General features: G+C 33.8%; 6 protein-coding genes across 6 annotated transcripts; 3 read left to right on the forward strand and 3 right to left on the reverse strand. All coding sequences in view use genetic code 12, as the record gives it.

Moving 5' to 3' along the window:
• Positions 1-48: 48 nt before the first annotated feature.
• On the reverse strand, positions 49-2343 carry MSU1 (Msu1p; the record flags this gene model as incomplete). Its single annotated transcript, XM_002547497.1, has 1 exon — positions 49-2343. One exon carries the CDS (start codon positions 2341-2343, stop codon positions 49-51), a length of 2295 nt encoding a protein of 764 aa, XP_002547543.1.
• Positions 2344-2764: 421 nt separating this feature from the next.
• CTRG_01851 (uncharacterized protein) lies at positions 2765-3346 on the reverse strand (the record flags this gene model as incomplete). The annotated part of the gene is made up of 1 exon (XM_002547498.1): positions 2765-3346. One exon carries the CDS (start codon positions 3344-3346, stop codon positions 2765-2767), a length of 582 nt encoding a protein of 193 aa, XP_002547544.1.
• Positions 3347-3848: 502 nt separating this feature from the next.
• CTRG_01852 (uncharacterized protein) lies at positions 3849-6656 on the reverse strand (the record flags this gene model as incomplete). Its single annotated transcript, XM_002547499.1, has 1 exon — positions 3849-6656. The coding sequence occupies one exon, from the start codon at positions 6654-6656 to the stop codon at positions 3849-3851; it is 2808 nt and encodes a 935-aa protein (XP_002547545.1).
• A 2359-nt stretch (positions 6657-9015) lies between these two features.
• Positions 9016-12531, forward strand: SMC2 (condensin subunit; the record flags this gene model as incomplete). Its single annotated transcript, XM_002547500.1, has 1 exon — positions 9016-12531. One exon carries the CDS (start codon positions 9016-9018, stop codon positions 12529-12531), a length of 3516 nt encoding a protein of 1171 aa, XP_002547546.1.
• A 909-nt stretch (positions 12532-13440) lies between these two features.
• Positions 13441-14817, forward strand: ANP1 (Anp1p; the record flags this gene model as incomplete). The annotated part of the gene is made up of 1 exon (XM_002547501.1): positions 13441-14817. The coding sequence occupies one exon, from the start codon at positions 13441-13443 to the stop codon at positions 14815-14817; it is 1377 nt and encodes a 458-aa protein (XP_002547547.1).
• Positions 14818-17364: 2547 nt separating this feature from the next.
• CTRG_01855 (uncharacterized protein) lies at positions 17365-20562 on the forward strand (the record flags this gene model as incomplete). The annotated part of the gene is made up of 1 exon (XM_002547502.1): positions 17365-20562. The coding sequence occupies one exon, from the start codon at positions 17365-17367 to the stop codon at positions 20560-20562; it is 3198 nt and encodes a 1065-aa protein (XP_002547548.1).
• Positions 20563-21693: the final 1131 nt, after the last annotated feature.

Below are 21693 nucleotides of genomic sequence, written 5' to 3' on the forward strand. Positions count from 1 at the left end.
TTATTATTACAATCTATTTACATTTCTAAATATTAACTCTCTCTCTCTCTACTTGTATTCAAAGATTACCTCGTTTTCTAAGAAATCAACTTGTTTCATGCGTAATCTATTGGAATCCAAGATTCCACCAACTTTGAGTTTCTCACTTTCAACATCCTTTAACAATTCTGGAGAAACCTCAACATGTGCCTTGATTCCTTTGAAATCTGGCATGTAGACACTCACACTTGCTCCTTTCTTAGGACTGGTAACAAGTCTTAACTTAAAATCTATTGGTTTATCAACACCACCTTCATTCAATTTGTCACGATATGTTCTTAAAAACAAACCTTGCCAGAAGGATGTTGCCCTTTCTTGGTTATTTCTAATTACTTCATTTTGACCATTCAAGTAACTCACAATTCCTGGAATACTCTCATCTGCGACTGTAACCCTATCCAAAAAATAATCCTGAATTTTCCATTGGTTCACTAAATCGATATATCTTCTCAATGGAGATGTGATATTAGAATACATTGATAATCCCATAAGGAAGTGCTTTCTTGGCTTGTCTGTAATTGCACCTCTGGTAAAAAATGAATACATTTGAACCAATTGATCAGTACCTGTAGAATCTTGTTCCTTCATAATATCATTATACTCCTTGACAAGTTCTTCATTGAAATTTGGATCAAGGTATCTATAAAGTATCTTGATATTATTGTCTGAAGCAAATTTGGCAGTCAAATAATTGGCTATAATCATGTTTTCTGAAACCAATAAGGTTGAAACTCCGGTTATAGACGATTGGCTCATAATAATAGCATCCAGGGAATTTGCAAGCTCAATAATAAGCTTATTCTCGTCGGTACGTTCAAAACTTGATTCAGTATAAGAAGTATCTGATTTTTCAACATAGACTTGAGAATTAGAATTTGCATGGATAAATGCATGCTTTGATCTTCTGATTGACATAAGTAATGAAGAAATATGTTCCAATTTGATTAAATTGTTGAAATCAGAATCTTTTGTTTCTCCGGTCAATTTGTATTGTTCTCTCAACTCTTTAGTTGCTAGCACCTCGTTAACCTTATCATAAGTAAATCCCTGACGATAATTCCTTGTTGTTGCAAAAAAAATCTTGTTTTTTGCGTTTATTTGTTTTTCAATCTTTTGGAGTAACTCTTCTGATGGTGTATAGTTTGCCAACTCGAGTTTTTTGTTTATAAATTCATCTAGCAATTGTTTTTCAATTCGATATTGTACTACAAATGTACGTGTATCCTTATCTGGTATACCCAAACCAGCCATATCTGAAATTACCTTTGGCAACATTGGAAATGCTTCATCAGGCATGTATGTAGTAGAAGCCTTCTCAAATGCAATTGAACTTATAGTTGAATCTGGCTTGATGAAAGATGTCGGTTCAGCAACGTGAATCGACACTGCATACTCATCACCATCTTCTTCTATGGATATACCATCATCGATTTCGTGAGCATTTGGACTATCAATACAGTAGATCGCGGTGTCCTTCATATCTTCTCGGACATCTTTCAAAGGATCAGTTGAATAAAAATTTGCCTCCATGCTGATTTTGAGTAACTTATCTTCCTCACAGTCATCTCTAGAATCAAAGTATTCGTATACTTTTTGTTTGGAGTAAACATCAACCGAAGGTGATTTATTTGAAATTCCTGTTTCTTTGGACCACAATAATGGATTAAAATTTGTACCATTATTTAACTTTGTAAGTAAATCATATGCTCTTCCACTCGAGTACTCGTTCTTGTAAAGTTCATCAATTGGGATTTTTAACTCAATTAACAACTTGTCTAACTTTCTAATCACTGAATTTACCTGAGTCGACATAGCATTATCATCTTTGAATCTATCGTTAATATACTCCTTCATCAAGGCTACTATATCCTTAAACTGTTTCATGTTTTTCTTGCTGATTTGTTTTCCAGTTAATGAAAATTTGAAACTCTTCACTATTTCATCCATTCCTTTGTTTGATGCTAAGAATTTCGAAAGTCTATCTTCTTCTGATATTTGTGCAACAGATGAAATTCTTACTTTTGTTGGTGTGAAGGATGATTTGGCTGGTATGATCTTCCAAAGTTTGCTTTGAACCTTCAATAATGCAAGTAATGCCAAAACATCGGTTATTGGATATTCCATATTTTCATAATCTTTGACATTGTTAAGTGATTTACCTAGATTCAGGTCTGTCTTGTTATCTGGACCAACATACTTCAATCGGTAAAGAATTTCAAATATTGATATAGTTCGTGGTGCATTTAATTGACCATGGTCATCGTATTGCAACTCGGTGTGTAATTCTTCCAATAACAAATTCATTGAGCCTAGTTTATCTGACGATAAATTTGAAATATCAATCAACGCTTGTTTATAAATTGATCTGGCAACAAGAGGAACAATAAATGTTCTAACATCAGTATTTGTTAACAATTGTGAAGATGCCTGCTGAACAATTAAATTATTTGGTTCATATTCAGACTCCTCTCCTTCGCCTTCTTCAACTATACCACTTGCATTTTCGTCTTGTAATTCCTTTGGAAGAGCATCATTCGATTTAGAAAACTTTGCATCTGGAACACCCACTGGTGTAGTATCTAGATATTTCTTTTCTAAAACAATAAACTTTTTCAAAATATCATGAAATTTCTCGGGGATAACTCCTGAAAATCTATAACCGATACTGTGAAAAGTAGTAAAAATAATCTCACCCTTATCACTTAAAAATGTACAAATCCTTGAATCAAATGATTTTGGGAGTTCCAACAACCATATATAGTCTTAAATTTTCCGTACCCAAAGTAACCAAATCTCCAATACTTATTGGTTGGTCCATAGATTTACCTGATACTTTTGCAGTTGTTGCCAATTTCTTGAAAAGCCTACTAATTTCCTTAATTTCGGATTCAGAAAAATTCTTCAACCAATCTTCAGATGGAATATCGTATCTTTCTTTGTTGTTCTTTTGTGATTTATTTTGAATCATTTTCACCAATTGTTTATTTGATTTTGAAAGATCAAGTTTCACTTCTGACATATCTGTAGGTTTAGTTATCTTTGGCTTATTCTTTATAAGCTTCCTAAGTGCCTCAACATTAGATTGTTCTCCTATATTTGTCCTTACTATTTTTGGTCGGTTTTGAAACAAGTCCTTGAAGAAAGAGTCATCCCCATTGAATGAATGGTTTATCTTTGGTGCTTTATTTGAAGGCTGTTTCTCCCTGGCTCTCCAGTCTGGTATTCGTATCTTCTTTGTTGAAGATGAATAGCTACTTCGAAGTACAATAGTTGTATATTCCTTAGGGATGCGTCTTATTTGTAGCATGATTGCCTATGTTGTATGTACTTATATTTGCTGTATTGTATAATGAAGTATGGATAAAAAAAGGAAATCTAGCGCAATGCCAAAAAAAAAAACCTCTCGTTTTAAAGAGATGGATGTCGGTAATAAATTGCCGCGTCACGTGTGTTCAAATATTGATATGACGCAATTTAAAGAAGAAGATTCTAATCATTAAAACATATAAAAATAATGATATATATTGAAATTACAATACAGAATTAAGACCGAAATAATAATATAATTAGGTATACCTAACAGACCGAAAATAAATAGTTGATGAGCTAATGGAATATATTAGAATCTTAGCACGAAAAATAGGAAGCACGAAACCGAAAATAAAGCAAACAACTTCTTTGACCACGACCATGGTCGGTATAAATATAAACAATGTGAATAAGAAAAATCACAGTAAAGAAAATAAAATCACATGAACTGAAATGAAATCAAATAATAATATAAAGAAAAGAAAGATTATATCAATCCCCTAGATGAGGTAAAGAATTGGAATCAAAAGCATACCCAATAAGGATGAGACACTTCTAGATGCTGCACCACCAGTGAATGTAGAAATAGAAGCAATTGTTTCACTAGGAACTTGTTGACTGACAGAAGTTTCACCAGTGAGGATAGTGTATACAGTACTACCTGGGGAAATACCTTCACCAACAGCAGTGGTATGAATAGTAGTACCTTCTGAGATAAGAGTTACTGGTTCTGGATTTTCGGCAATAGTTGCAGGAGGTAATGGAGCACCAATAGTTGATGGATGTGTATCAGAAATTTTTGTGACGGTGACATACACAGTACTTTCAACAACTGTTTCACCTGAGGTAATAGCAGTTGGAACTGGAACATAAATGCCACTTCCAGATGTAACAACATTAGTAGCAATTGTTTCATCAGCAGGAGTAGAAACTGGTTTATAGGTAATGTAAACAGTGGTGGTTTGTTCAACGACTTCTTGAACTGTGGATGGAACAGCAACGGCAGTAGTTTCATGACATTTGTCTTCTTTACAAGCAATAACAGTGATGGTTTTGCTTTCTTGGACTGTTTCAATGGATGAAACTGGACAATAAGTGGTATAAATGGTTTCAACTCCATTGACTGTAGTAGTAACAGTAGTCTCTGTACCTGGAACAGTTGTAACATGACAAGCATCATTCTTACAAGATGTAACAGTAACAATTTCAGTTCCAGTAACAGTTGAAGTGTCTTTGTGGGTAGTACCAGCAACAGTACCTTTGTTAGTTGTTTCATCATCGGCACCAGTTGCTTCAGTATTGTTATCATCGGCACCAGTAGCTTCAGTATTGTTATCATCGGTAGCAGTAGCTTCAGTATCGGCATCATCAGTACCAGTGACTTCAGTATTGGCATCATCGGTACCAGTAGCTTCAGTATCGGCATCATCAGTACCAGTGGCTTCAGCAGCATTATCTTCAATAGTTGAAGAAACATGTTCATCTGAACAAACAGATTCAGTAATGATGCTGGTAGATCTAATGGTGGTGACTTCATCATCAGATTCAGTAGCAGATTCAGTTTCAAAAACAGATGCAGATTCAGTTTCAGATGCAGATGCAGTTTCAGATTCGGATTCAAATGGTTCACTGCTTTCAGATGAAGTTTCTTCACTAGTTTGGTCTTCTGTTTCAGATACTGATTCGGATGGTTGGATAGTTTCACTAACAGATTCGGATTCAACATCGGTGACAGATTCAGTACCAGATTCAGTACCAGATTCACTAACAGAAGATTCATCGTCTGCAGCCACAGCAGAAAGATTAATGTCAACAGGAGTACCATCAGTATCCAGAACAGAGTCAAGGAAATCATCAATTTCATCTCTTTTTTCAAATCCAGATGAGGAACTTGAAGCTGGTTCTTGTAAATGAACTTGATGAACTTGCAGGACTAAGTTGAACAATATTCTAGCTGGGATTGAAAGAGTTCTACCAGCATTACGAATGTTATTGGTGTATTGGTTACCAGAAACTCTAGCATAGTAGTATTGGATGTCAAATTCATTATTGGAAATATAGTTGAAGAAAATTTCGTACTCATCAGGGATAGTGAATGTACAAACACCGGTAGCGTAACTAACAACAGAAACAGTTTCATCATTCATCAAACATGCAACCAAAGATGGGGTTTCAGATGGTGTAGAAGTTTCAGATGGTCCTTCAGTTGACTCGTTATCAGATGCAGTTGGTTCGCTAGTAGATTGTTCATCTGACTCACTAGGTTCAGCAGTAGATTGTTCATCTGATTCACTAGTCTCAGCAGTAGAATGTTCATCTGATTCGGTTGGTTCTTCGGTTGGTTCACTAGATGATTCTTCATCGGATACAGTTGGTTCGCCAGAAGTTTCTTCATTTGATGCTGTTGGAACACTGGAGATTTCTTCAGTAGATTCTTCATCTGAAGCTGTTGGAGCATTAGAAATTTCTTCAGTAGATTCTTCATCGGATGCTGTTGGAATAGCAGAAGTTTCAGTTGGTTCACCACTTGGCTCTTCAGTTGGTTCTTCAGTAGATTCTTCATCTGATTCAGTTGGAGCAATGGTGGATTCTTCAGATGATTCGGTTGATTCGCCAGAAGGTGTTGCAGATGATTCTTCAGTTGGCTCTTCAGTTGGGACACCAGAAAGTTCATCTGATTCAGTAGCTTCTTCAGTAGAAGATTCAGCTGGTTCATCAGTAGAAGTTTCAGTTGGTTCTTCAGTTGGTTCTTCAGTTGGTTCTTCAGTTGGTTCTTCAGTTGGTTCTTCAGTAGAAGTTTCAGTTGGTTCTTCAGTAGCTTCTTCAGTGGAGCTTTCAGCAATTTCTTGAATACTAACAATAAGATCAAGCGGAGTATCAGTGTCATCATCGGCAACATCATGGTTTTCAAAGATTTGTTTGTCTTCATCAGTCAATTCACTACCAGTTCTTAATGGTTCACTGGAATCAGTTTCATTTTGAAGATGATTAACATAAACTTGAACAATTTGAGCAGATTCACCATTTAAAACTCTAGCATCAATAGCAATTGCTCTACCGTTTTCATAAATGTCAGTAGTATTTTGGTTTTCACCAACTTCAATATAATAGTAGTAAGCATCGAATTCTTCATCAGAATAGAAGTTGACATAAGCTGGATATTCATCTGGAATGGTGAATGTACAAACACCAGTATCATAGTCAACAATATCAACAGTTTCTCCATTCAACACACAAGCAACATCAGCACCTAATACAGTTGTAGCGAAAGTTGTGGCAAGAAATGCCCATAAAAGTGAAGGTAACATTATCAAAAAAATATGTTATATTCTTGACAATAGGTATTATTCAAAATCAATTTATTTTTGAAAAATTTTTAAAGAACCATCATTTACAAGGTGAAGGATTTTGAATCGTTTAAATATTTGCTATAGTGTTGAAAAAAAAATAGAAGAGGATATTTGATCATATCATCCAATCCATGTAAGCATTGTATGCGAGTTTAACATAGTTGCAAATTTAGATTCCATCGAGGAGTATACGCACACAAAAATGCCAGTGTAATGATAATTTCATTCAATTCGTTCAAGATTTTTATTTTAAACTTGACTAAAATGTAAAAAAAAATTGGAATTGTTTAAAGTTTAACTCAAATTGTAAATTTGTACACTTTTTTAAGATTCAAAGAAATGTGTAACCATTCCTCATTACTAATACACTACTAGTTGAAAGATATTTTTGACTTTGCAAGTAGAATGAACAAGAAAAGTTAATTTTGAAGAAGTTCTATTGTTATATAATCAACTACTGTGGAGGTCGACTGTGTTCCTTTCTCAATATGTCACCATCGCTTCTCTATCATCAAACCATTCATTTTCACTATCATGGAGGAATCTATCGGACAATATTATGTTCACAAAAACAATCACCGCGATGAAAAAAAAAAATTGGAGAAAGTTGTTCAATCTCCGACATAGCATAGTCGCCTTTGACGCATAGTATGACCTCTGGAAATTTCATCGCTTGTATAGGCATAAAGTTGATAGTAGAATAAACATATGCATAGAATGATATATATCTCAAGTATATGTAGATAATGCTTTTCAATTAAGCATATAGTTACGGGGAAACAATGGTCGATCGTTCTTGGTGTCCAGTAGTAAACTTATTCCACGTGGATAACAATAAACTAGTCATCGTTAAGAAAGATGAAGTTCAACGATGGAAATAGACATAGCTAAAAATAAAAAATAACTCACGTGAAATGAACTAAACCATTTTTAGTTTTTGTAGTTTTCGGATTCGGATTTAAATTTGCAATTTTTGTGAGTTTGAAATATTCATCTATCTTGGCATTCGGAAGAGTTTGTTCATGTCCTTACTTGCATATGCGTCATGTACGATGCATGTTAGATCTAATTAGGATCGTGTAATCATCACTTGCAGATAAATTTGAAATTCTCATGCAATTCTGAAATCAGATGGTTCTGGAGGATGAGAATAGAGGAGAAGTTGAAATGACCTTATAATATTTGAGTGTCGCTAATGAAATAGGTGTACAAAAAACTTTTCCCAAATGATTAGTCATTGGAATATGCACAAGAGTACTGTTTTTGCATTGCCATTTTTGATATGCAATTGAGATTACATAATCCCAATAACCTTAATAACAGACTACAAACTAAACCCAAATCTAGATTTTGATAATTGACATAGGTTTCCATTACGTACTTGCCAAGTAAAAGCTAAGAAGCTTATTGCACTCCACTATGAATTGACAAATAAGTAATAGATAACCACTTTTGAATGAATCTCTTCCTAATTAGTACACTCAATGTAACATGTTCCACGTATGATTGCTATTCTTATTTATTGTTGATAAGAAAAAGAATAAGTAGATGAATAAATAAAAGTACAGCCTCCAAGTCTATTTCTCATAAGAAAAATTTTGGTGGTCGTGCACGTCTGGAGAAAAACACGATATTCTCCTTAAAAACGCCTTCTTCTTCTTCTTCTTCTTTTATGTTGAGGAGAAGAGAAGAAGATGAAAGTATAAAGATTGAAGAATCGTGTTTGAAAGCTTAACTATATTTCTATTGTAGCTTTAAGCATTGTATTTACTAAAATAGAACATTGATAAACCTTTTTTTGTTTGATTTTGTAGATATATTGTACCAAATTACTAAAGAGGCAGTAAGTTTATTAAGAGCAATGATGATATTTCCTTGACCACGAGTTATCATTATCTCAATAATAGAGTATAGCTTACAGAGCTCGATAATGATCAAAGTGATTCCTTGGTAGTTCAATTTGACTTGATAAACTGGGGATATAGCGATTCACCCTCTTTCAACAATAACTTATAATCACCATAACTTTTATTTACTATTTAGAGCTTCATAGTTATTACTACATGTTTGCTGGTTCATCAATTTTCTTTATTATATACGATAAAAGTTTATGTTACAAGTGCTTATATTCCTCTCACGTGAATGTCGGACTTGTACAATTTTTACGCGTTTTGTTTTCCTTCCAAAAAAAAACAACAACCACCACCACCGATGCGATTACACCCAAGAAAAAAAAAAAATTAAGAGAAATCAAATCAAAACAAATCAATCGAACTCGCACAGACAACACAAACAACGAGATCAATAATCGGTTTAAATGAAGGTTGAGGAATTGATTATTGATGGGTTTAAATCATATGCGGCCCGTACCGTGATTTCAGGATGGGATTCACAATTTAATGCCATCACTGGGTTGAATGGGTCGGGGAAATCAAATATTCTTGACGCCATTTGTTTTGTTTTGGGTATTGCATCAATGTCAACTGTTAGAGCCTCTAATTTACAAGATTTAATTTATAAAAGAGGTCAAGCTGGTGTTACTAAAGCAAGTGTTACTATTGTTTTCAATAATAGTGAAGTATCTAAATCTCCTATTGGATTTGAGAATTGTCCAACTATAAGTGTTACTAGACAAATTATTCTTGGAGGAACTTCTAAATATTTAATTAATGGTCATAAAGCTCAACAACAAACAGTATTGAATTTATTCCAATCAGTCCAATTAAATATCAATAATCCAAATTTTCTTATTATGCAAGGGAAAATCACCAAAGTTTTAAATATGAAACCTTCAGAAATATTATCCTTAATTGAAGAAGCAGCTGGTACTAGAACATTTGAAGAGAGAAAAGATAAAGCTCAAAAAACCATGGCTAAAAAGGAAGCAAAATTGACAGAGATTAGGAATTTATTGAAAGAAGAAATCGAACCAAAACTAGAGAAACTTAGGAATGAAAAGAGAAATTTCCTTGAATATCAACAAACTCAAATCGATTTGGAGAAAATGTCCAGAATAATAGCTGCTTATGATTACACATCTTTATCCAAATATTTCACGGATCAATCAAATTATTTGAATCAACATGAAAATAGAGTTAATGCCTTGCATTTGGAAATTGATAAATTGAACCACGAGATTCAAAATTTGAATGAGGATTTAAACCAAGCAAAAGCTAAAAAGGAAGAAAATTTGAAAACAGATGGCAACTTGGCTGACTTAGAAAGTAAAGAAAATCAATTATCAAACGAGTTGACAAGACTAAATACTGCCAGGGATATAACCTTGGAAAATTTGAAGGATGAAAGGAAGAAACATGAAAGATTGCAAAAACAACTACAACAATTAAAGGATCAACTAAAACAGAATGAAGATAGTTTTAGCAATCATGAACAAGAGTATAAAAAGCATCAAGCTGAGTTAAATAAATTGAAAGAGGAATTTTCGAAGAAACAAGAGTTGTTATCCACTTTGTCTACTGGTATATCATCAAAGGGTAATACAGCTGGTGCCTATACTGGTGAACTTAACGAAGCCAAGGAAAATTTGAATTCTTCTGAAAACTATATCAAAACTTCCAAATTGAAAATTGAGCATCTCAATCAACAGATTAGCAGTGATCAAGTGAAATTGGTCAAAGCAAAAACAGAAAATGAATCCCTTTTGTCATCCATTGAAAAACACCGTGAATTTATTTTGGATAAGCAAACGGAAATAGATTCGAAATTAGGATTTGAGCCATCGAAAATCCGTGAGCTTCGAGACGTGGAATCAAATTTGATTACAAGACATAATAAGTTGAATCTGGATTTGAATTATATGAAACGAGATATCAGTAATTTGGATTTCCAATATAGTCGACCATCTGCTGATTTTAAGGATGAATTAGTGAGAGGAGTTGTTGCTCAATTGTTCAACTTACCTGATAGTGCACATAACAAAGCACTTGCGTTACAAGTATGTGCTGGTGGCAGATTATATAATGTTGTTGTTGACAATAGTGCTGTTGCTTCACAATTATTAGAAAAGGGTAGATTAAGAAGACGAGTAACTATTATTCCTTTGGATAAGATTTCGTCGCGCACTATTGATCCAAAAGTCATTGATTATGCTAAACAAGTAGCACCAAATAAAGTGGAGCTTGCACTTAACTTGATTGAATTTGAAGAAGAGTTGTACAAAGCTATGGCCTATATTTTTGGGTCAACTTTTATTTGTGATGATCCTAATTCGGCCAAAGCCGTCACATTTGATCCCAAGATTAAAAAGAGATCTATTACTTTGGAAGGTGATATTTACGACCCAGAAGGGAATCTTTCTGGTGGTTCTAGAAAAAATAACTCGACAATATTGTTAAAAGTTCGTCAGTATAATAAAATTGCTGGTGAATTGAAACAAGTGGAGGCTGAGTTAGATGATGTAAGGCGAGAGTTGCATCATATGGATTCGTTGATTAGTTCCACTACAACAATACAAAATGAAATCAATCTTAAAAAGCATGAATTGTCTTTATTAGAGAAACGATTAGAAAGTAATCCAGCTTCTTTGATTTTAAAACAAAACGAGTCCAACCAACAGGAGATAATCAAGTTGACAAATGGTATTGAGGAACATGAACAAAAATGTAATGAGTTCAGACAAGAGATTGCCCGAATTGAAAAGGATATTTCTGAGTTCAATAGTGACAAGGGTTCAAAAATCAATGATTTAAAGAAACAAGTTGCACAATTGAAACAACAGGTTGGTAAAAAGGAAAAAGAACTAGATGGACAAACAGATAGTTTCCAAGCAGCACAAGTTGAAAGTGAGCAACAGAAGGCTGAAATCGTTAATGTTCAAGAATCAATTATCAATAGTGAAAGACAAATTGAGGAATTAACCAACAAATTGAAGAGTCAAGAACAGGATCATGATAGATTGCAAGATGAATTATCCAATGTTCGTGCCGAGTTGGATGATGCAAGAACCAAATTGTTGGGATTAGATGAAGAAATAAATGAGCTAACAAACATACTCAAACACAAAGCAGAGGTGGTAAATTCATCAAAATTGGAGATTCAGAAAATTACTCATGAGTTGGAAAAATCTAAAGGGATCACGAAGAATTTGAAAGCAAGGTTAGATGAAATCATTAGTGAACATGAATGGGTTATTGATGGTCTTATTGTGGACAATATTATCCAACAATATCCAAATATCAACATTGATGAAAGTAAAGAACAGTTGAGTGTATTGCAAGAGAAATTCCAAAGCATGAGACGTAAAGTGAATGTAAATATCATGAGTATGATTGATAATGTGGAGAAAAAGGAGGCATCATTGAAAACTATGGTTAAGACAATTGAAAAGGATAAAAGTAAGATTGTTAATACCATCAATAAATTAAATGGGTACAAGAGAGATACTTTAAACACAACATATCAAAAGGTTTCAGTTGATTTTGGTCAAATATTCTCTGACTTATTACCAGGGTCATTTGCCAAGTTGGTTCCGGTGAATATGATGGATGTTACTCAAGGTCTTGAAGTTAAAGTTAAATTAGGAGAAGTTTGGAAAGAGAGTTTAGTCGAGTTGTCTGGTGGTCAACGTTCCTTAATTGCATTATCTTTAATCATGGCATTGTTGCAATTTAAACCAGCTCCGATGTATATTTTAGATGAAGTTGATGCAGCATTGGATCTTTCGCATACCCAAAATATTGGACATCTTATCAAGACCAGATTCAAAGGATCACAATTTATCGTTGTTTCATTGAAAGAAGGTATGTTTACTAATGCCAATAGAGTATTCCGAACAAGGTTCCAAGATGGTACATCTGTTGTATCCGTCATGTAAGTCAATATTTATTAGATTACTTAAAGTGGGTAGAAGAAACAAATATATACACTTAAATGAAAAACAACGACAAAAAGAACAAAAAAAAAGTTGTACTAAGACGCGTTTACCAAGAGTAATACACAACAATATAACAACAGGCAGTACATTTGAATGAAATGAATGGTCACAAAATCAATACTACTACATAAAGAAATATATATTTTTTACAGGTACACCAAGTTATAACACTAACCAAGTGAATAACCTCTTGATATGTATTGTATTGTAAAAAAAATTTTCTTTTGTGTAAAGTGGGTCGTGTGCCAGTGACAAAATTTCAGAGTAAATTTTCTTTTTTTTTTCGCCTGCTCTTCTTAACACACTACTACAACAACACCCATCCACACACACACACACACACACACAGACGATTACCACCAAGATGAACAAGAAGAAGAAGAAGAAGAACAGGAGAAAAAAAAAAAAAAAAAGAAAGAAAAAAAAAATAAAAAAAGAACAACAAAAGTTTTCAATTATCATTCTTAAAAATTTTAGTTCCTTTCAATCAAGGAAGAAGAGATACTACATTTACTCAGTTGAACTTTTGAAAACATTAAGTCATTTCATATAGAAATCAGGAAAAGAGAAATATTCATTCACTACTATTTACTTGTTTTTGGAAGTGGAAGGAAGTATATTTATAAAGAAAAAAAAAATCTAACAAATAGGAATCAAACAATCAAAGAGTGAGAGTGAAAGAAAGACAGAAACGAAATCATTCACATTTTCAATAATCATCTCCATTTAGTTCCTGATTCATTTTATTTCAGATCATATTCACTGTAATATCATTTTCATTTTCATTTTGGGTTTGATTTGGTTTAACACATACACACATTCATATATATATTTTCTTGCATTTGATAGATGACATCAACACATCCTATACAACTGGTGACACCGTATGATTATCATGATGATAATGAAAAGAAGTTGAAACCAACCAATTATTTTGGGTTTTTTTATAACCTAAGAACTATAATCGTCATTGTGGTACTTGGTATAATATCCCTATTTACAATAATTAATCAAATGATTACTTCAAAATATGGTTACGCACCAAATTTATCACAATTTGATAGTAATCAAGTTCAATTCTTTGATTTAGCAAATTATCAAGGTTCCGCAAATGGTTGGCAATATGATGAAAGAGTATTATTTTGTGTGCCATTGAGAGATGCCGCTGCTCATTTACCAATGTTTTTTGGTCATATGAAGAATTTAACATATCCACATCATTTAATTGATTTAGCATTTTTAGTTTCTGATTCCTCTGATGATACAATGGGAGAATTGAAAAAACATTTGAATGAAGTTCAAAAGGATCCAAATTTAGCATTTGGAGAAATTGAAATTTTTGAAAAAGATTTTGGTCAATCTATTGGTCAAGGTTTTTCTGATCGTCATGGTTTTGCTGCACAAGGTCCAAGAAGAAAATTGATGGCTAGAGCAAGAAATTGGTTATGGTCAGTAGCTTTGAAGCCTCATCATTCCTTTGTTTATTGGAGAGATGCAGATGTTGAAACCGTTCCTCCAACTATTTTGGAAGATTTGATGCATCATGATAAAGACGTCATTGTTCCAAATGTTTGGCGTCCATTACCTGATTGGCTAGGTAACCAGCAACCTTATGATTTGAATTCATGGCAAGAAAGTGAAGGTGGTTTACAATTGGCTGAAACTTTAGACGAAGATGCTTGTATTGTTGAAGGTTATGTTGAATATCAAACTTGGAGACCTCATTTGGCTTATTTGCGTGATCCATATGGTGATCCGGAAGTTGAAATGGAATTAGATGGTATTGGTGGTGTCTCTATTTTAACCAAAGCAAAAGTTTTTAGAACAGGTTCACATTTCCCTGCATTCTCATTTGAAAAACATGCTGAAACTGAAGCATTTGGTAAATTAAGTAAAAGAATGGGATATTCAGTTGTTGGTTTACCTCACTACGTCATATGGCATATCTATGAACCTTCATCTGATGATTTGAAACATATGGAATGGATGGCCTCTGAAGAAGTTCGTCAACAAGAAGAAGCCAAGATTAGAAAAGTTTATGATAAAGTTTGGAACAAAGCTTTTGAAGACGTTCAAGAAGTTTGGAATAAAGAAAGAAATAAATTCTTAAAGAACACAGATATGAATAATGTACGAAAGATACATGTTGATTGGTCAGGTGTTGATGATGTTGATATAGATAAAAGTTTGAAAGATGGCAAGCAATTAGCTGACTTCAATCCATAAACATAGCACAGATCAGATAGGTCAAAAATAAAAAAAAAAGAAAAGAAAAGAAAAGAAAAGACATCTATATCTCCTAATTGTCCTTCTTTAAAACTGGGTTCCTGATTCTTGTTATCATTTGTTATTATTATTATTGTTATTAGTAGTTTTTATTTTTTTTTTTGTTCATAGTTAAAGAAAGGGTTTATTTTTATATATGTATGTGTATACACATATATTGTTCTAAATTATTTAGTAATAGTAATCAATTGTAATATTACAAATGAATTGAATTGAATTGACTCGATGAATGATGAGAAATCATATACGTAGTCTAGAATCGTCTGCTTTGGTTATGAAATGTTACTGCTATTGTTTGTCGAGAAAATAATGGCATTAATCTGCTTCAATATATGAAGTATACTTGACAACTTCAATAATAATAATATTAATTAAAAAAAAAGGTGTGATGTTGAATATCACTTAATTAATGGCATACATGAGTTTAAGGAGTAGTAGGAGAAATAGGATGATCCAAACACTTTCTACACCAATGATCGTAACTCTTTTATGAAAATGCAAAATGCAAAATTAAATACCTTTTCATTGTAGGCATAATTAAACGAGCAAATATGAGGTTCAAGGGGTATTATAGTGGTCATAATCAAATATTTAAAAGATGCAAGTGATTGAAGTTATCGGAACTCCTCATTGGGATACATCCCCTCTACAAATGGCTCAAGTATTTCTATTCTTACAAGCATAATCTATATAATATTGGACTGTGTTGTGCGTTGGTTACAAAATTACTAGCAGTGCATGTCAAGTAGTACAACATGAAAGCATACATTAAAAAGAATAACAGGTGATTGAGTAAAAGGCTCAAATTGCTTTCTAATCTACTTCCATGAGAGACTGGATAAATGTAAATTCTACATTCAATTAATAAAAATTGAACAATAGACATTAAATGTGATCTACAGGGATTTACAATCTTACGAACTATGGAGAGGGAGGTAGGGTTAAGCGGAGATAAAAAGAATTGATTCACAAATTCAAATGTGTAAAATTCTTGTTGAGGTTATGAAAGAGGGAACGAACGTATCTACAACGGTAATTTCTTTTAATTGTGACACTGATACGATCATAATCAGAAGAAACCAACCCTGTTGATAATGTTAGAAATCAAGTTACTCTATTTCTAACTGATTCACTGTTACAGTTGATTGAACTTTTTTTATATATATACATTTGTAAATGAGGATCGGTTTACAACAAATGCTAGCTAGCTGGCTTGTCGTTGAGAATCTCTTGAAACGCACGAAATGATCTTGATAATTGTGGTGCAGTTTCATCTATTTTATGTTAGAATGATTCGCTAAAATACAGGAGAATTAAATGAATGTATAAGGATTGAACGGATAAATTATCCCATTCATTCCCTCTCCACCTTCCTTGATTACCAACCAGCACAGAATTGAATTAGTTGTCTTGACGAATCCTCTTTCTTCTAATTTTAGAACTTTCATACCACCACATTTTTTTTTTTTGTTGATAATGCAGCGCAAAATCAACGACAACAGGAAATACAAGACAACCAAAGAGCAAAAAATAAAAAAAAGGTTAGTACAAAGGGAGTCGCATTTTAACAACCAGTATATAAACAGACTATCACAATACTTTCCACTATGTGCAAAGGCGGTCAATTACAGTCAGTTTTCTGATATTAGCGGTCTCAATTTGATTTTTATGCATAACATATCGAAACACATCTCATATTTTTTTTTGGTGAATTTGTGAACAAATTGGTGTTGTTTAAAAAATCATATATTCCTTATGCAACTAACATGAGAAAATTTCATCTCCTTCTATGCAAAAATATAATATGCATCAATGTTCAAAATATGACCTGGGCAAAGATGAAATACTACCATTACTAGCAGAAATGATGATAGCACTAAATGTTGAATTAGAAACTGTTACCTTTCTTTCTAATAATTACAAACGAATGATTATATTTGAAATTTTGAGACTATGATACATTACTCGTATACTGCAAATAATTACGATTAATGAAAAAGAAAATATCAAGATGAAGATTGGTTATCTCTGGCCACAGGGTTCAAAGATAGAGGGCCAGTGTGAACGGATAAGAGATCCGAACTAACTTTGTATTGGGATCAATAATACATGGTTAGAATTTCAAGTGTTCCATGGTTAATTTCAGTATAATTATTGTTATTTTTTTAGCTTAATAGGAACTTTTGGATTTGGTTGTTTGGCGTTGTTCTTTGTATCGTGCATAATGCATTAGATGCCATATGTAATTCTATTTTTGCAACTTGCGCTATTATTACAGGGGGGGAGTTTAGCTGAGAAATACATATTCAAAATTTCATAATTGCAGTGGTCTTTGGTTTTTAACATTTCCAAGTTTCTTCCCCCTTTCACATTACTCTCCTGGAGAAGGGTATTTAATGAACATGTTTCCCACTTTTAGAATTCATATTGATTTTTATTTAATCACCAACAATTTTATTCTTCTTTGCTGACAACCACTAAAGAACTATGAAGTTTTCCGCAAGTTTGGCACTTTTGACAGGTACCTTGATATCTGCGGTATCAAGTAGAGATGTTGCTTGTTTTGTTGATAACAAACAAGTTGAAATAGTTGATTATGATACTGGAACATGTAAATTCCCAATTCCTAGTAATTTACCTGTTGCTTTCTCGTTTGTTTCCCGAAATGATTATAATGTTGAATATTATTACAGTGTTGTTAATAGTAAAAGACACAATACCGATATTAGAAACAAAGGTAGAATCATTGAAGTCCCAGCCCGTGATTTATATGGTCAAAGAATTCCATTATATCAAGTTCATTTAGAAAAAACACCTGCTTCTAATTCTACTGAAGCTTTAAGAAGAAGATTCATGAAAGATGTTCCATTGGTTAAAAAAGATGAAATTGATGATTGGCTCAGTGAAATTGGTGATGTTGAAGGAGAAGAACTTCCTGATGCTGATATCAGTGTAGGTGAACCAATTTCCTCTGAATCATCTGTTTCTCAAGAATCAACTTCCGCTATTACTTCTTCTGAAGAATCCAATTCCGCATCTGCTTCTGTTTCTTCTGAAGTGTCTTCTACATCCGAGGAATCTTCTGCTGCTGCTTCTAGCTCTGCTGCTTCATCTGAAGAAACTTCTGCTGCATCTAGCTCTCCTGTTTCTTCTGAAGAAACTTCTGCTGCTTCTAGTTCCGAAGCTGCTTCTAGCTCTGCTGTTTCCTCTGCTGCTTCTGAAGAATCTGCTTCTAGCTCTGCTGAAGAATCTTCTGTCGCTGCTTCCAGTTCTGTTGGTTCTTCTGCTGCTTCATCGGAAGCTGTCTCTTCCGTCTCTGGTTCTGAATCTGTTGCATCTGCTGAATCCACTTCTTTCGAATCTGTTTCAGAATCTACCAGTGCTGAAGAACCTGTTTCATCGACTGAAGGTACTGCTTCTGCTTCTGCTTCCTCTGGTGCTGAAGAATCTTCTGCTGCTACTTCTGGTGCTGAAGAATCTTCTGTTGCTTCCGGTGCTGAAGAATCTACTACTGGTGCTCCAGAAGCTACTGTTACCACTGAATCTGAAGTTATCATTACTGTTACTTCTTGTTCTAACGATATTTGTGTCGGTACTACCGTCCCAGGTGCTGAAACTACTGTTACTACCACTGTTTCTGGTACTACTACTATCTACACCACTTACTGCCCAGTTTCTTCTGTCGAAACTGTCGAATCTACCAAGATCATCACTGTTACTTCTTGTTCTGACAACAAATGTGAAGAAACCACCGTTGAAGCTACTCCACTCACCACTGAAACCGTTACTGAAGGTACCGTTACTGAATACGTTACTTACTGTCCACTTTCTTCTGGTGCTGAAGAAGAATCTACCAAGATCATCACTGTTACTTCTTGTTCCAACGATATCTGTGTTGCTACCACTGTCCCAGGTGTCAAGACCACTGTCTCTACCGCTGCTCCAAACGGTGAAACCACTGTCTACACTACCTACTGCCCAGAATCTTCTGTTGAAACTGTTGAATCTACCAAGATCATCACTGTTACCTCTTGTTCTGAAGATAAATGTGAAGAAACTACCGTTGAAGCTACTCCATCTACTGCTGAAACTGTTGTTGAAGGTACTACTACTGAATACGTCACCTACTGTCCAGTTACTTCTGGTGCTGAAGATAAAACTGAAAGTGGTGAAGTTGTCGTTACTGCTACTGCATGTGATAATGATGTTTGTCATGAAACCGTTGTTCCAGGTACTAAAACTACTGTTACTACTACTGCTCCAGGAGGCGAAACCACCGTTTACACTACTTACGGTCCAGCATCTTCCATTGAAACTGTTGAATCATCAAAAGATATCACTGTTTGGGCTTGTGATGAACAAACTTGTCATGCCGGTACTGTTGGTGCTACTCCATCCACTACTGAAACTGTTTATGAAGGTACTACTTCCACATACGTCACTTACTGTCCAACAACCAGTGTGTTGACTGGTGGTGAAACCATTGTTACTGGTGCTATCACTTCAAGTAGTGAAATCTATGTTCCAAAACCTACTGTTATTACTTCTGGTGGTAAGACCCAAAGTACTGTTTCTTATGTCAGTGTCTCTAAGGTTACAGTTAACACTGAAACTACTGCTGCCACTACTGCTGGTGAAAATGAACAAGTTCCAAGCTCAATTGTTTCTGTCACTGTTTGTAACAATGATATTTGTCATCCAACAACTGTGATAGCTACCTTGACTGAGGTTACTACTAGTGTTAATGGCGCAAAAACTACTTATTCTACTTTCTACCCAGCTTCTTCAATTGAAACCGTTGAATCTTCCAAAGTCATCACTGTTGTTGCTTGTAGTAGTGATAACTGTTTCGCCACTACCGCTGTTGCCACTCCAGAAGTTGGTACCACTGTTGTTGAAGGTACTACTAATGAATATGTTACCTACAAACCAACTCAATCCGCTAATACAGAAGCTAGCGCTGGTGGTCCAGTTTTTGCTTCCACTGTTATTACTTCTGAAGGGGTTCCATATGTTCCACAAACCACTGTTATTTCATCTGGTAAATCAGTTGAAACTTCTGTTTCATTGATTAGTGTTTCCGTTGGTACTGAATTCCAAAAACCATCTACAACTATCGTAACTGAAGATTACATTTCAGTTACTTCTTGTAGTGAAGCTATTTGTGTTGGAACTACTGTTCCTGCTGTTTCTACTGGTGTAACAACCACTGTTAATGGTGTTGAAACTACTTATAGCACCATGCAACCTGTTTCTTCTGTTGAAACAGTTGAATCAAGCAAAGTAATTCCTGTCGTTGCTTGTAGTGGTGATAAATGTTATGCCACTTCTGCTATTGCAACTCCATCTACCACCAATACTGTTATTGAAGGTACAACTTCCGAATATGTCACTTATTGTCCATCTTCAGCTTCTGGTGGAGAAGTTATTGCTACTGAATTGGTTACCTCTGAAGGTGTCACTTATGTTCCACAATCTACTGTTGTTACCTCTGGTGAATCTAGTTATGTTTCTACAAGCTATGTTAGTGTTTCAGTTGCTACACCAGGAACTACATTAGCTTCTCAATCATCATCTATTGCAACTGGCTCCTCACCAGCAATTTCAAGTTATGCTGGTAGCGCATCTTCTAGAGGTGTCTCCATTTTGGCATTGGCTTTGATTCCATTGGGATATTTCATCTAAGGTAGTAAAGAGTGTCTTTTGTTTTGACCATTTCTATTATTATTATTTTCTTGAATTTTCATTTGCCCATTTTTTTTTTTTTGTTTCAATTATGTTAATTTTGAGAGAATTTGCTTTTAATATTTTTGTTCTACTATTGTTTATCATTCAAATATTTCGGTTATAAAGGTTTTTCATATCTTGAATTATAGAAGGCTTGATTTTATTATTATTTTGCATTACTTTCGGTTGATCTTTAATTGGGTATATTGTATATCTCATAGATCTAAAAGCATGTTCAATTGCTTGATTTTTTATTATTGTTTCGGTTTCACTATTATTTATCTTGATATAGATTAATATGTGTTTGTTTTTGTTTTTGATATTTTTCTTTTCATTTTCGGTTTCGATTATATTTATAGATATATTCTTTTGAATTTAAGTATATTATGAATAAATATAAAAGAATATTTGGATTTTTAAAATTGTTTATGTAGACCAATACACGAATCTCAATTAGGATTCACAATACATCAAGATTTCCCATAGTAAATCCTTTATGTAATTAATTATAACCATTGATACGGTCCTCAAGACGATAATCAGTCGTCAATCCGATTAATCATGTAGGATTGATAAGGGTATGAAATAAAATTGGATTTTGTATGTACTTTGTGTTGACGATTTACAATTCCAATGCGAATTACACAAACTAAACCAAAAAAAAATTAACCAATGAATAAACAGAGAATATATAACTGGATAAGTCGGTTCCTTGTAAACCAATATTTTGTTATCTGTAATAGTTACGAACATAATGAACTGATTAATTTTGAATTTCAATTAATTACACTGGTCATAATGGTTATATTGGATTAATTTCATTCTGGTTAGTTGCAAAATTTTTTTTCATTGCGAAATCAAACAAAGTTTTAAACAAAATTAGAAAAGGAAAAAGAAAGTAAAAGGAAACTTACTTTTTACTGTTGTTTTTAGTGTGAGGTTCACGTGACTTGACAAATGGATAAAGTCCAATTACTTTAATGAGCGGCCTTAGTCTAGGTTTACTACAATAGATTGTGGATTTCAATATTTGTAATCAACATTTCGATATGTGTGCTCTCTTAGTGGTTGAATAGAACGAAATGGAAA

The sequence above is a fragment of the Candida tropicalis genome (genome assembly GCF_000006335.3).
Source record: "Candida tropicalis MYA-3404 genomic scaffold supercont3.2, whole genome shotgun sequence".
Lineage (NCBI taxonomy): Eukaryota > Fungi > Ascomycota > Pichiomycetes > Serinales > Debaryomycetaceae > Candida > Candida tropicalis.